Raw genomic sequence first — 14,363 nt, forward strand, 5'->3', positions numbered from 1 at the left:
TACTGGAACACGTGAGGCAATACTGACCGTACGACTTATCCTAGAAGAAAGATTAAGGAAAGGCAAACCTACGTTTATAGCATTTATAGACTTAGAGAAAGCTTTTGACAAAGGTGACTGGAATACTCTCTTTCAAATTCTAAAGGTGGCAGGGGTAAAATACAGGGAGCGAAAGGCTATTTACAATTTGTACAGAAACCAGATGACAGTTATAAGAGTCGAGGGGTATGAAAGGGAAGCAGTGGTTGGGAAGGGAGTAAGACAGGGTTGTAGCCTCTTCCCGATGTTATTCAATCTGTATATTGACCAGGAAATAAAGGAAACAAAAGAAAAGTTCGGAGTAGGTATTAAAATCCATGGAGAAGAAATAAAAACTTTGAGGTTCGCCGATGACATTGTAATTCTGTCAGAGACAGCAAAGGACTTGGAAGAGCAGTTGAATGGAATGGACAGTGTCTTGTGAGGAGTATATAAGATGAACATCAACAAAAGCAAAACGAGGATAATGGGATGTAGCCGAATTAAGTCGGGTGATGCTGAGGGAATTAGATTAGGAAATGAGACACTTAAAGTAGTAAAGGAGTTTTGCTATTTGGGGAGCAAAATAACTGATGATGGTCGAAGTATAGAGGGTATAAAATGTAGACTGGCAATGGCAAGGAAAGCGTTTCTGAAGAAGAGAAATTTGTTAACGTCGAGTATAGATTTAAGTGTCCGGAAGTCGTTTATGAAAGTATTTGTATAGAGTGTAGCCATGTATGGAAGTGAAACATGGACGATAACCAGTTTGGACAAGAAGAGAATAGAAGCTTTCGAAATGTGGTGCTACAGAAGAATGCTGAAGATAAGGTGGGTAGATCACGTAACTAATGAGGAGGTATTGAATAGGATTGGGGAGAAGTCTGTGGCACAACTTGACTAGAAGAAGGGATCGGTTGGTAGGACATGTTTTGAGGCATCAAGGGATCACAAATTTAGCATTGGAGGGCAGCGTTGAGGGTAAAAATCGTAGAGGGAGACCAAGAGATGAATACACTAAGCAGATTCAGAAGGATGTAGGTTGCAGTAGGTACTGGGAGATGAAGAAGCTTGCACAGGATTGAGTAGCATGGAGAGCTGCATCAAACCAGTCTCAGGACTGAGGACCACAACAACAACAACAACATATTCTGTACTTATTATGCCAATCAGCAGCTCAGTTCTCCCTCACTCTCACTGAGGATAGCAACGTCACCAGCAAATCTTATCATTGATGCCTTTTACCTTGAATTTTAAGTCCACTACTGGAACTTTCTTTATTTTTATCTTTGCTTCTTCGATGTATAGATTGAACAGTAGGGGAGAAAGACTACATCCCTGTTTTGCACCCCCTATTATTATTCCTTCTCGGTTTTTGTACATGTTGTATATTACCCACCTCTACCTATAACTTGCTCTTGTTTTACTCAGAATTTCCTACATCATTTGACACTGTCAAACGCTTTTTCCAGTTCGACAAATCCTATGAAAGTATTTCGAGTTCTCTTTAGTCTTGCTTCCATTATCAACCACATCTACATCTACATATATACTCCGCTAGCAACCAAGCGGTGTGTGGCGGAGGACACAATTCGCGCTAAAGTCATATCCCCCCCCCCCCCTGTTCGACTCGCGGATCGCGCGAGGGAAAAACGACTGTCTGAACGCCTCAGTATGTTGTCTTATTTCCCTTATCTTTGAATGATGATCATTACGCGATTTGAAAGTTGGTGGTAATAATATATGCTCTACATCCTAGGTGGAAATTGGATTTCGGAATTTAGTGAGCAGCCCCTTCTGTTTAGCGCGTCGTCTATCTGCAAGTGTGTCCCACTTCAAACTTTCTATGGGAGTTGTAACGCTCTCGCGATGACTAAATGTAGCAGTCACGAATATTTCCGTTCTTTGATCCTTCTCAATCTCTTGAATCAGACCCAACTGGTAAGGGTCCCATACAGACAAAGAACACTCCAAGACTGGACGAACTAACGTATTGTAATCTATTTCCTTTGTTGAAGGACTGCATCGCTTCAGGATTCTACCAATAAACCGCAATCTAGAGTTCGCCTTACCCGCTACTTGTGTAATCTGATCATTACATTTGAGATCATTTCGAACAGTCACACCCAGATACTTGACTGATGTTACCGCTTCCAAAGACTGATCATTTATTTTGTACTCATACATTAATGGGTATTTTCGCCTTGTTATACCCGTGGTCTAGGGGTAGCGTCTTTGATTCATAATCAAAACGTCTTCGGTCCCGGGTTCGATCCCCGCCACTGCCTAAATTTTGATAAATAATCTGCATTGGCGGCCGAAACTTCCGGCATAAGAAGTCAGCCTCATTCTGCCAACGGCCTTGTCAAAGAGGGCGGAGGAGCGGATAGAGGTTCAGGGCACTCTCTTGTCCTAGGGGTGGGAAATTGCCCCTAAAGGCGGAAGAATCAGCAATGATCAACGACATGAGGATGCAGAAGGCAATGGAAGCCACTGCATTAAAGACACGTAACGTGTATCCACAGGACATGTGGCCTGTAATTGAAGAAGTGTCATGATGATCTCTCCATTGGCAAAAGATTCCGGAATAGTCCCCCATTCGGATCTCCGGGAGGGGACTGCCAAGGGGGAGGTTACCATGAGAAAAAGATTGAACAATCAACGAAAGGATAACATTCTACGACTCGGGGCGCGGAATGTCAGAACCTTGAACGTGGTAGGGAAACTAGAAAATCTGAAAATGGAAATGCAAAGGCTCAATCTAGATATAGTAGGGGTCAGTGAAGTGAAGTGGAAGGAAGACAAGGATTTCTGGTCAGATGAGTATCGGGAAATATCAACAGCAGCAGAAAATGGTATAACAGGTGTAGGATTCGTTATGAATAGGAAGGTAGGGCAGAGGGTCTGTTACTGTGAACAGTTCAGTGACCGGGTTGTTCTAATCAGAATCGACAGCAGACCAACACCGACAACGATAGTTCAGGTATACATGCCGACGTCGCAAGCTGAAGACGAACAGATAGAGAAAGTGTAATGCAGTATGTAAAGGGGGACGCAAATCTAATAGTCATGGGCGACTGGAATGCAGTTTTCGGGGAAGGAGTAGAAGAAAAGGTTACAGGAGAATATGGGCGCCCGCATCTCGTGGTCGTGCGGTAGCGTTCTCGCTTCCCACGCCCGGGATCCCGGGTTCGATTCCCGGCGGGATCAGGGATTTTCTCTGCCTCGTGATGGCTGGGTGTTGTGTGCTGTCCTTAGGTTAGTTAGGTTTAAGTAGTTCTAAGTTCTAGGGGACTTATGACCACAGCAGTTGAGTCCCATAGTGCTCAGAGCCAGAGAATATGGGCTTGGGACAAGGAATGAAAGAGGAGAAAGACTAATTGAGTTCTGTAACAAGTTTCAGCTAGTAATAGCGAATACCCTGTTCAAGAATCACAACAGGAGGAGGTATACTTGGAAAAGGCCGGGAGATACGGGAAGATTTCAATTAGATTACATCATGGTCAGACAGAGATTCCGAAATCAGATACTGGATTGTAAGGCGTACCCAGGAGCAGATACAGGCTCAGATCACAATATAGTAGTGATGAAGAGTAGGCTCAAGACATTAGTCAGGAAGAATCAATCCGCAAAGAAGTGGGATACGGAAGTAGTAAGGAATGACGTGATACGTTTGAAGTTCTCTAAAGCTATAGATACAGCAATAAGGAATACGCAGTAGGCAGTACTGTTGAAGAGGAATGAACATCTCTAAAAGGGACCATCACAGAAGTTGGGAAGGAAAACATAGGTACAAAGAAGGTAGCTGCGAAGAAACCATAGGTAACAGAAGAAATACTTCAGTTGATTGATGAAAGGAGGAAGTACAAACATGTTCCGGGAAAATCAGGAATACAGAAATACAAGTCGCTGAGGAATGAAATAAATAGAAAGTGCAGGGAAGCTAAGACGAAATGGCTGCAGGAAACATGTGAAGACATCGAAAAAGATATGATTGTCGGAAGGACAGACTCAGCATACAGGAACGTCAAAACAACCTTTGGTGACATTAAAAGCAACGGTGGTAACATTAAGAGTGCAACGGGAATTCCACTGTTAAATGCAGAGGAGAGAGCAGATAGGTGGAATGAATACATTGAAAGCCTCTATGAGGGTGAAGATTTTTCTGATGTGATAGAAGAAGAGACAGGAGTCGATTTAGAAAAGATAGGGGAACCAGTATTAGAATCGGAATTTAAAAGAGCTTTGGAGGACTTACGGTCAAATAAGGCAGAAGGGATAGATATCATTCCATCAGAATTTCTAAAATCATTGGGGGAAGTGGCAACAAAACGACTGTTCACGTTGGTGTGTAGAATATATGAGTCTGGCAATATACCATCCGACTTTCGGAAAAGCATCATCCACACAATTCCGAAGACGGCAAGAGCTGACAAGTGCGAGAATTATCGCACAATCAGCTTAACAGCTCATGCATCGAAGCTGCTTACAAGAATAATATACGGAAGAATGGAAAAGAAAATTGAGAATGCGCTAGGTGACGATCAGTTTGGCTTTAGGAAAAGTAAAGGGACGAGAGAGGCAATTCTGACGTTACGGCTAATAATGGAAGCAAGGCTAAAGAAAAATCAAGATACTTTCATAGTATTTGTCGACCTGGAAAAAGCGTTCGACAATATAAAATGGTGCAAGCTGTTCGAGATTCTGAATAAAGTAGGGGTAAGCTATAGGGAGAGACGGGTCATATACTATATGTACAACAACCAAGAGGGAATAATAAGAGTGGACGATCAAGAACGAAGTGCTCGTATTAAGAAGGGTGTAAGACAAGGCTGTAGCCTTTCGCCTCTACTCCACAATCTGTACGTCGAGGAAGCAATGATGGAAATAAAAGAAAGGTTCAGGAGTGGAATTAAAATACAAAGTGAAAGGATATCAATGATACGATTCGCTGATGACATTGCTATCCTGAGTGAAAGTGAAGAAGAATTAAATGTTCTGATGAACGGAATGAACAGTCTAATGAGTACACAGTATGGTTTGAGAGTAAATCGGAGAAAGATGAAGGTAATGAGAAGTAGTAGAAATGAGAACAGCGAGAAACTTAACATCAGGATTGATGGTCACGAAGTCAGTGAAGTTAAGGAATTCTACTACCTAGGCAGTAAAATAACCAATGACGGACGGAGCAAGGAGGACATCAAAAGCAGACTCGCTATGGCAGAAAAGGCATTTCTGGCCAAGAGAAGTCTACTATTATCAAATACCGGCCTTAATTTGAGGAAGAAATTTCTGAGGATGTACGTTTGGAGTACAGCATTGTATGGTAGTGAAACATGGACTGTGGGAAAACCGGAACAGAAGAGAATCAAGCATTTGAGATGTGGTGCTATAGACGAATGTTGAAAATTAGGTGGACTGATAAGGTAAGGAATGAGGAGGTTCTACGTAGAATCGGAGAGGAAAGGAATATGTGGAAAACACTGATAAGGAGAAGGGACAGGATGATAGGACATCTGCTAAGACATGAGGGAATGACTTCCATGGTATTAGAGGGAGCTGTAGAGGGCAAAAACTGTAGAGGAAGACAGAGATTGGAATACGTCAAGCATATAATTGAGGACGTAGGTTGCAAGTGCTACTCTGAGATGAAGAGGTTAGCACAGGAAAGGAATTTGTGGCGGGCCGCATCAAACCAGTCAGTAGACTGATGACCAAAAAAAAAATACGCAGTAGGTTACACTTACTAATATTGCGAGATAACTGCCAGTCAACATACCACGCATTTATTTTCTGCAAATCCTCATTGATTTGTTCACAACTTTTGGGTGATACTACTTTCCTGTAGACTACAGCATCATCGGCAAACAGTCTAAGGCCACTGTAAATACTATCAACCAGATCGTTTATGTAAATCTTAAAAAGTAGAGGATCTATTACGCTGCCCTGGGGCACACCTGAAGTTACTCTTGTTTCTGTAGAAGTTACCCCGTTCAGGAAGAGATACTGCTCCCTGTCTGTTAGAAAACGTTCTATCCAACCGCATATGTCATTGGATAGACCGTAAGCGCGCACTTTTTGTAGCAAGTGACAGTGCGGAACTAAGTCGAACGCCTTTCGGAAGTCGAGAAATATGGCATCAACCTGGGAGCTGGTATCTAGGGCCTGTTGTATATCATGCACAAAGAGGACCAGCTGTGTCTCGCAGGATCGCTGTTTCCTAAAACCGTGCTGGTTTCTGCAGATGAGCTTTTCAGAGTCTAGAATGGTCTGAACACAAAATATGTTCCATGATTCTACAACAAATCGACGTCAGTGAAATTGGCCGGTAATAATGTCCATCCGATTTTCTACCCTTTTTATAGATTGCTTTGGCCTGGGTCTTCTTCCAGTCCCGTAGATTTTTCCGACGTTCCAATTATCTCTGATAGATGACGGATAAGAATGGTGCTATATTTGTAACATAGTCAACATAAAATCTTACGGGGATACCGTCTGGGCCAGAAGCCTTTCTGGCGTCTCAGGATCTTAACTGTGTTACATTTCAGGATACACTAAACACTATGTCAGCCATCCTTTCGTTTGTTAGATAATTGTAAGGGGGAATGGTGCTGCAGTCCTCTATCGTAAATGAGTTTTTGAAAGCTAAGAACTACCTCTCTGGTCCTTCGTCATTTAACACACACAAAACTATAGACGAACTGTATTTATCCATCCCGAGACGGCAGGCAACTGTTTTCAATACCAAAGGATATCCTGCACCATATTAGGCGTGGTGTTGCGTTTTTGGTGTTTTCATATTTTTGTCCATCTCCTGTATCTTAATCCTTTTGGAGTTACCGAGACGCACCTGCTGGCCGACCACTGGTTTTGGCTCACCTTGTAGCCTTCGTACGTGGAGATGCTGCTACGGACGCGGTCCACCCTGGTGGCGGTCGCCCTCCGGCCCTTGGGCAGCACCCACCGCATCAGAGGCGTCACCAGACTCCTGTCCACGGAGGCGAGGTCCCTTTTCCCTGTGACCAGGCTGATGGCCAGTGCAGTCACCAGCGTCACCACGAGGCCCATCATTGTGTACCACAGGTACGACACTCGGTAGATGGGCAGAACAGAGCTGGAACAAAAATATTTTAGTGAGACCTCACTGTTATTCTTTCCGGCAGGTTTCGCAACAGCTGGTGTCCGCAGCTCGTCGTCTGGTGACTAGCGTCGCTGGCTCTGGCTCACGGGGTCTCGGGTTCGATTCCCGGCGTGGAGGTTTGAGCTGTCCTCATCATTTCATCATCATTCGGGAAAGCGGCGAGACGGGACAGTGAAAACATTCGGAATTTGTACGGGCGATGATAACCCCGCAGTTGAGCCCCGCACAAACCAGATATCATCATCATCGTAGCAGCTGGACGAATGTAGTTACAAGTCACTATGAAAGAATATTTGATCAACACAAGACGTTCGATGAGAATGTTGTGTGCAGTTTTTACAAATACGTAGAAAAGTTAAGCTCCATGGAAAGGCCGTTAACGTACAAAACGCTCAGATGAAAAAGGTCTTTAGCCAGTGTTGCAGCTTTTCTACTCTAGTATCCACCACGTTGCCTAAATAGAAAAGAAATAAACATATAAAATAAAATGTCGGAAGTGGGATTAAAATTTCGGGGGAAATGATATCACTGAGGAGGTTGTTATCACCTGTGAATGTGAAAAAGCGTGAACTGACATGCTGAATGGATGCAAGGTTTCTGAGCACATATCACGTATTGAGAATAAACAAAACACAGATGAAGCTATTGATAAACAGCGAAAATGAAATTAGCTATACACTTAACATCAATGTCGAGGAATAAGTACACACGAAGAGAAGGAAGTCTGCCACCACGGAAACAAAGTCGTGACGGGCGAAGCAAGGAAGACATAAGAAGCAGACTAATCCAGTCGAGAAGATTTCCTGCAGAAAAAAATCACCACAGGCCTCCGTTTTAGAAATTTCTGAGAACGACTGTCTGGAACAGCACTGTATGGAAATGAATCATTTTGCGGAAACATGCAAAAAAAGAGAATCTAATCATTTGGCATACAGTGTGGATGAACATGGCTAACTACCAAGTGAACTGATAAATAAGATAAGGTCATCTGCAGAACGCAGGACCGGCGAGGAGAAAAGTATCAGGAAAACACTAGCCAGAACCAGGACGTGATGGTATAACATTGTCAAATAGCACCGCCACCACGTGTGTATTAGGCCTCGGGTCTGGCACAAATGCCGGCCGAAGTGGCCGTGCGGTTAAAGGCGCTGCAGTCTGGAGCCGCAAGACCGCTACGGTCGCAGGTTCGAATCCTGCCTCGGGCATGGATGTTTGTGATGTCCTTAGGTTAGTTAGGTTTAACTAGTTCTAAGTTCTAGGGGACTAATGACCTCAGCAGTTGAGTCCCATAGTGCTCAGAGCCATTTGAACCATTTTTTTCTGGCACAAATGGCCGATTGCTGCCGAAAGAACATCACAGGGACGATGAATGATCGTCAATTATGTGATAAGCATGTAATGAATCCCTCCAGCATTTTTGCCAGTAGATGAACCCTGCTCGTGCCGCTGTTTCTTCGTTCAAGCAGCTCCTCTTATGGCGGCACAAAGCTGATTGCACGCCGTCCCAAACCTCCCTACCTCGCGAAAATCCAAGGAGGTACCGAGAATCAAACCAGGATCCTTCTGCAAAGTAAAGAGGGTAGAAGGCTCCAAATTTTTGGAGTGCATGTTGATGAAAACCTGAACTAGAAGAACCATATTACTGAGCTTCTCAAACAATTCTGTTCAGTTACATTTGCTCTTCGTAAAATATTGGTAATCTAGGAAACAAACAGATCAAACTCCTGACATATTTTGCATATTCATACTCAATCATGTCATACTGAATAATCGTCTGGGTTAATTCATTAATTAGAAAGAAAGTGTTGAATGCATAAAAGCGAGCAATAAGAATAATATGTGGTATTCACTCACGGACGTCGTGTCTTCAAACAGATAGGCATTTTAACTGCATCTTCACAATACATACTTCCGCTCGTGAAATTCGACATAAATAATCAATTACAATCTGAGAAGAACAGAGTTGTAGACACCTACAGCAAAAGACGGAGAAAGGACGTTTGTTAACCATTATGAAAGCTCTCAGTGGCTCAGAGTTCAATATGGAGCAATAAAAGTTTTGATTATTTTCCAAGTAAGGTAAAATGTCTGACAGGTAGCGAATAAGTTTTCAGTCTCACTTAAAGTCATTTCCCCTGGAGAACTCGTCTATACCGTTAACTAATTTCTACTTAAAAATTGGTAGACATCAAGGAAATACAAGTTTATAAGTGTAGTTGCATGAGCACGAATAAAATGATAATGTGTTCATGAATGTTAATCATATATACACATCCTATAAACTCACTCGCTCCACATCATTTGGATAAAAGACTTGTTCAAATGATCTGTGAACATGTAACCATGTAACTAGCTACAGAGGCGCTCTGTGGTACAGGATGCCGTCACAGAGGGTGGAAATTATGGAAGACAGACATAACTGCAATAAATAATGCACAGCATTCGGTGTGCTACTACATATGAAAAGGTTAACATAGAGGATTATACCCGTTAAACTTACGACAAAAAAGGTGAAACGTCTACGTGGTTTACACGACAAGGGTCTTCGACGTGGCAAAATACGTGGGATGAAATTAAACAGCTTTTACATTGGTGGAAAAGCACGTGGAATAAAATGAAACTGATTTTACATTGATTTCATCTGTAATTTCATCCAAACTCTTTTAGAAATATTGCGGATTTGAAACAGGCATTTGCGCGAGACCACCTGTGCTCCATGTTTTGTCTCTTATTGTCCATAGGGGTGTTTTCACTATCCGTTCGTAAGCCTTTTAGTTCCACGTGTTGATATCACTTCATTTGAACTTAGAGTTGCTTTCTGATAGTTTGAGAGAGATTATACAGATTGTAAAATGTTTTTCTTTCTTTTCTGACTAGCTCTCTGTTACCGTGAACCCATCAATGCAATCTTCTTTGCTGTATTTTTTATGAGTTACGTATAACAAGGCAGATTATCGCTATAATATTTGTATCGGCCGCTTATTTGTTGTAACATAAAATGGGACAGACTGTTTCTAAACAAAACAGTACCAAAATTTCAAATTCTCTACTACTGCCATTTGATTTAGCTTGTCAGCCTGAGCTAGTCGTGCGTTTTGTGTCAGTTCACAAGCATCACGCTCACATGGTCTCACGGACAAGTGGAATGACACGCAGTAACACATATAGGAGGGGCATTTGGCTACGACCTTTCGCAACAACTAGAATGGCACTTAGAAAAATGACGATGATGATGTTCGCTTTATGAGGCGCGGTCATCAGCGCCCGTACACAGTGCAATTTCTTACACAGTCAAATCTAGCCACTGTCACGAATAATGATTATGAAGAAATGATAAGGACAACACAAACACCCAGCCCGCGTGCGGAGAAAATCCCCAACCCGGTCGGGAATCGAACCCGGTACCCCGTGATCCAGAGCCACCAACGCTAGCCACAAGACCACGAGATGCGGACTCGTAGAAGAATGGGTGACTTTTGACGTCGGAGAATGTGATTGGCTAAATCGTAAAAACTTTATTTGCAATTGACAAAGTCACAAAACGCTTCAAAACGCAGATCGGCCTGCACTGGCTCTCATCACAACCTAAAATGGATGTATTACATGAACGACAAGCGTGAGTAGCTCATTGCTACTACATTCAGAGTCAGTAAGAAGGAAATTTTCGAAAGCAAACGATTCAGATATGCATCAGCTCGGGTGACACACTGCCATATCAGTTACTCATTAACAGTGACAGAAAAGAATACTACGATACTCATATTCTCGTGTTCGGAAAGAGTGAGAATAAAAAAATAACTTATCACTGACAAGGGGAGGCCGCCAATTGTGAAATTCAGATTCGATTCATACTGCGCATAATAAAAGCTCATGACCAGAGGTGTAATGTGGCAAAGCACCAAGATGCACTTCTCAGCCGTTGTCGAGAAAATCGACAGTTAAAAGAAACCTTTGCGGTGAAATACTCTCTACGATTTATAATTTACTTCAGCGTTGTGGCGCAGCGGTAAGCGCTCGGGTTCGTAGTCCGAAGGTCGCCGGATCGAATCTCGCGCCATGCAACCTTTTTTTTAGTATTTGTTTTTGTAATTCAAATATATATATATATATATATATATATATATATATATATATAATTCCCGGCAATCAGTTGCAACAATTATGCATATAATTAGTTGTTGAAAGTCGTTTGTCGTGGAAAAACTGGCGACCTCGAACATCATTATGTTTTCCGCAAACAAAGTTCTATTTCACAAATATTATTAATTGTCTTCATAATGTTAACTACGTATAGTTAACGGAAGACGCAGAAACGGTATTCCGAAACTAATACGTATAGCGTAAGTCAAACGTTCCAATTAGAATAGAGACCCCACGAACACAAATTTGCTGCGGCAGGTATGAAATATAAACTCCGTTACTCGCTCGTTACACTTGAAGGACAGATGTTGAATGGGCCGAAACGAGCCGCCGCATAACAGCGTAGTTGCCTGTTAACTCCGAAAGACGGTAGATGCGGTCCCTAGCGCAACTTATAACATCGTCGAAAATCAGTGCGGACGGGAGAGCTTTGGTACACCCTGTTAAAAAAACGGAAAAATGGAGGCGGTACAATTGGAGAGCGATCCGCCTTCACCAACACGCATAAGCAATTCATTAATAGTATATATATATATATATATATATATATATATATATATATATATATATATATATATATATATATGAATCACAAAAAACTAATAATAAAAAAAATTGCACGGCGCGAGATTCGATCCGGCGACTTTCGGATTACGAACCCGAGCGCTTACCGCTGCGCCACGACGCTGTAGAAGATTATTTATCGTAGAGAGTATTTCAACGCAACGGTTTCTTTGAACTGTAGATTTTCTCGACAACGGCTGAGAAGTGCATCTTGGTGCTTTGCCACATTACACCTCTGGCCATGAGCTTTTATTATGCGCAGTATGAAGACGAGGGCTAATAGAAATCCTTGGGTAACAGAAGAAATATTGAATTTAATTGATGAAAGGAGAAAATATAAAAATGCAGTAAATGAAGCAGGCAAAAGCGAATACAAACGTCTCAAAAATGAGATCGACAGAAAGTGCAAAATGGCTAAGCAGGGATGGCTAGAGGACAAATGTAAGGATGTAGAGGCTTGTCTCACTAGGGGTAAGATAGTTACTGATCTGGCCTTGTAACATTAACCAAAACGGCCTTGCTGTGCTGGTACTGCGAACGGCTGAAAGCAAGGGGAAACTACAGCCGTAATTTTTCCCGAGGACATGCAGCTTTACTGTATGACATGCAGCTTTACTGTATGATTAAATGATGATGGCGTCCTCTTGGGTAAAATATTCCGGAGGTAAAATAGTCCCCCATTCGGATCTCCGGGCGGGGACTACTCAAGAGGACGTCGTTATCAGGAGAACGAAAACTGGCATTCTACGGATCGGAGCGTGGAATGTCAGATCCCTTAATCGGGCAGGTAGGTTAGAAAATTTAAAAAGGGAAATGGATAGGTTAAAGTTAGATATAGTGGGAATTAGTGAAGTTCGGTGGCAGGAGGAACAAGACTTATGGTCCGGTGATTACAGGGTTATAAATACAAAATCAAATAGGGGTAATGCAGGAGTAGGTTTAATAATGAATAAAAAAATAGGAGTGCGGGTTAGCTACTACAAACAGCATAGTGAACGCATTATTGTGGCCAAGATAGACACAAAGCCCATGCCTACTACAGTAGTACAAGTTTATATGCCAACTAACTCCGCAGATGATGAAGAAATTGATGAAATGTATGACGAGATAAAAGAAATTATTCAGGTAGTGAAGGGAGACGAAAATTTAATAGTCATGGGTGACTGGAATTCGTCAGTAGGAAAAGGGAGAGAAGGAAACATAGTAGGTGAATATGGATTGGGGGGAAGAAATGAAAGAGGAAGCCGTCTTGTAGAATTTTGCACAGAGCATAACTTAATCATAGCTAACACTTGGTTCAAGAATCATAAAAGAAGGTTGTATACCTGGAAGAATCCTGGAGATACTAATAGGTATCAGATAGATTATATAATGGTAAGACAGAGATTTAGGAACCAGGTTTTAAATTGTAAGACATTTCCAGGGGCAGATGTGGATTCTGACCACAATCTATTGGTTATGAACTGCAGATTGAAACTGAAGAAACTGCAAAAAGGTGGGAATTTAAGGAGATGGGACCTGGATAAACTGAAACACCCAGAGGTTGTAGAGAGTTTCAGGGAGAGCATAAGGGAACAATTGACAGGAATGGGGGAAAGAAATACAGTAGAAGAAGAATGGGTAGCTCTGAGAGATGAAGTAGTGAAGGCAGCAGAGGATCAAGTAGGTAAGAAGACGAGGGCTAATAGAAATCCTTGGGTAACAGAAGAAATATTGAATTTAATTGATGAAAGGAGAAAATATAAAAATGCAGTAAATGAAGCAGGCAAAAGCGAATACAAACGTCTCAAAAATGAGATCGACAGAAAGTGCAAAATGGCTAAGCAGGGATGGCTAGAGGACAAATGTAAGGATGTAGAGGCTTGTCTCACTAGGGGTAAGATAGATACTGCCTACAGGAAAATTAAAGAGACCTTTGGAGAGAAGAAAACCACTTGTATGAATATCAAGAGCTCAGATGGCATCCCAGTTCTAAGCAAAGAAGGGAAAGCAGAAAGGTGGAAGAAGTATATAGAGGGTTTATACAAGGGCGATGTACTTGAGGACAATATTATGGAAATGGAAGAGGATGTAGATGAAGATGAAATGGGAGATAAGATACTGCGTGAAGAGTTTGACAGAGCACTGAAAGACCTGAGTCGAAACAAGGCCCCGGGAGTAGACAACATTCCATTAGAACTACTGATGGCCTTGGGAGAGCCAGTCATGACAAAACTCTACCATCTGGTGAGCAAGATGTATGAGACAGGCGAAATACCCACAGACTTCAAGAATAATATAATAATTCCAATACCAAAGAAAGCAGGTGTTGACAGATGTGAAAATTACCGAACTATCAGTTTAATAAGTCACAGCTGCAAAATACTAACGCGAATTCTTTACAGACGAATGGAAAAACTGGTAGAAGCGGACCTCGGGGAAGATCAGTTTGGATTCCGTAGAAATGTTGGAACACGTGAGGCAATACTAACCTTACGACTTATCTTAGAAGAAAGATTAA

At 42.1% G+C, this 14,363-nt stretch overlaps 1 protein-coding gene across 1 annotated transcript in view; it reads right to left on the bottom strand.

Annotated features, from left to right (window-relative positions):
* The window catches only part of LOC126204098 (sodium-coupled monocarboxylate transporter 1-like), a 125,283-nt gene that overhangs the window by 19,545 nt on the left and 91,375 nt on the right, over window positions 1-14,363 (bottom strand). Inside the window, 1 exon segment of the mRNA XM_049938515.1 lies at window positions 6,898-7,132. Coding sequence (XP_049794472.1) covers window positions 6,898-7,132 — 235 coding nt within the window.

The sequence above is a fragment of the Schistocerca nitens genome, chromosome 9 (genome assembly GCF_023898315.1).
Source record: "Schistocerca nitens isolate TAMUIC-IGC-003100 chromosome 9, iqSchNite1.1, whole genome shotgun sequence".
In the NCBI taxonomy this organism is placed as follows: Eukaryota; Metazoa; Arthropoda; class Insecta; order Orthoptera; family Acrididae; genus Schistocerca; species Schistocerca nitens.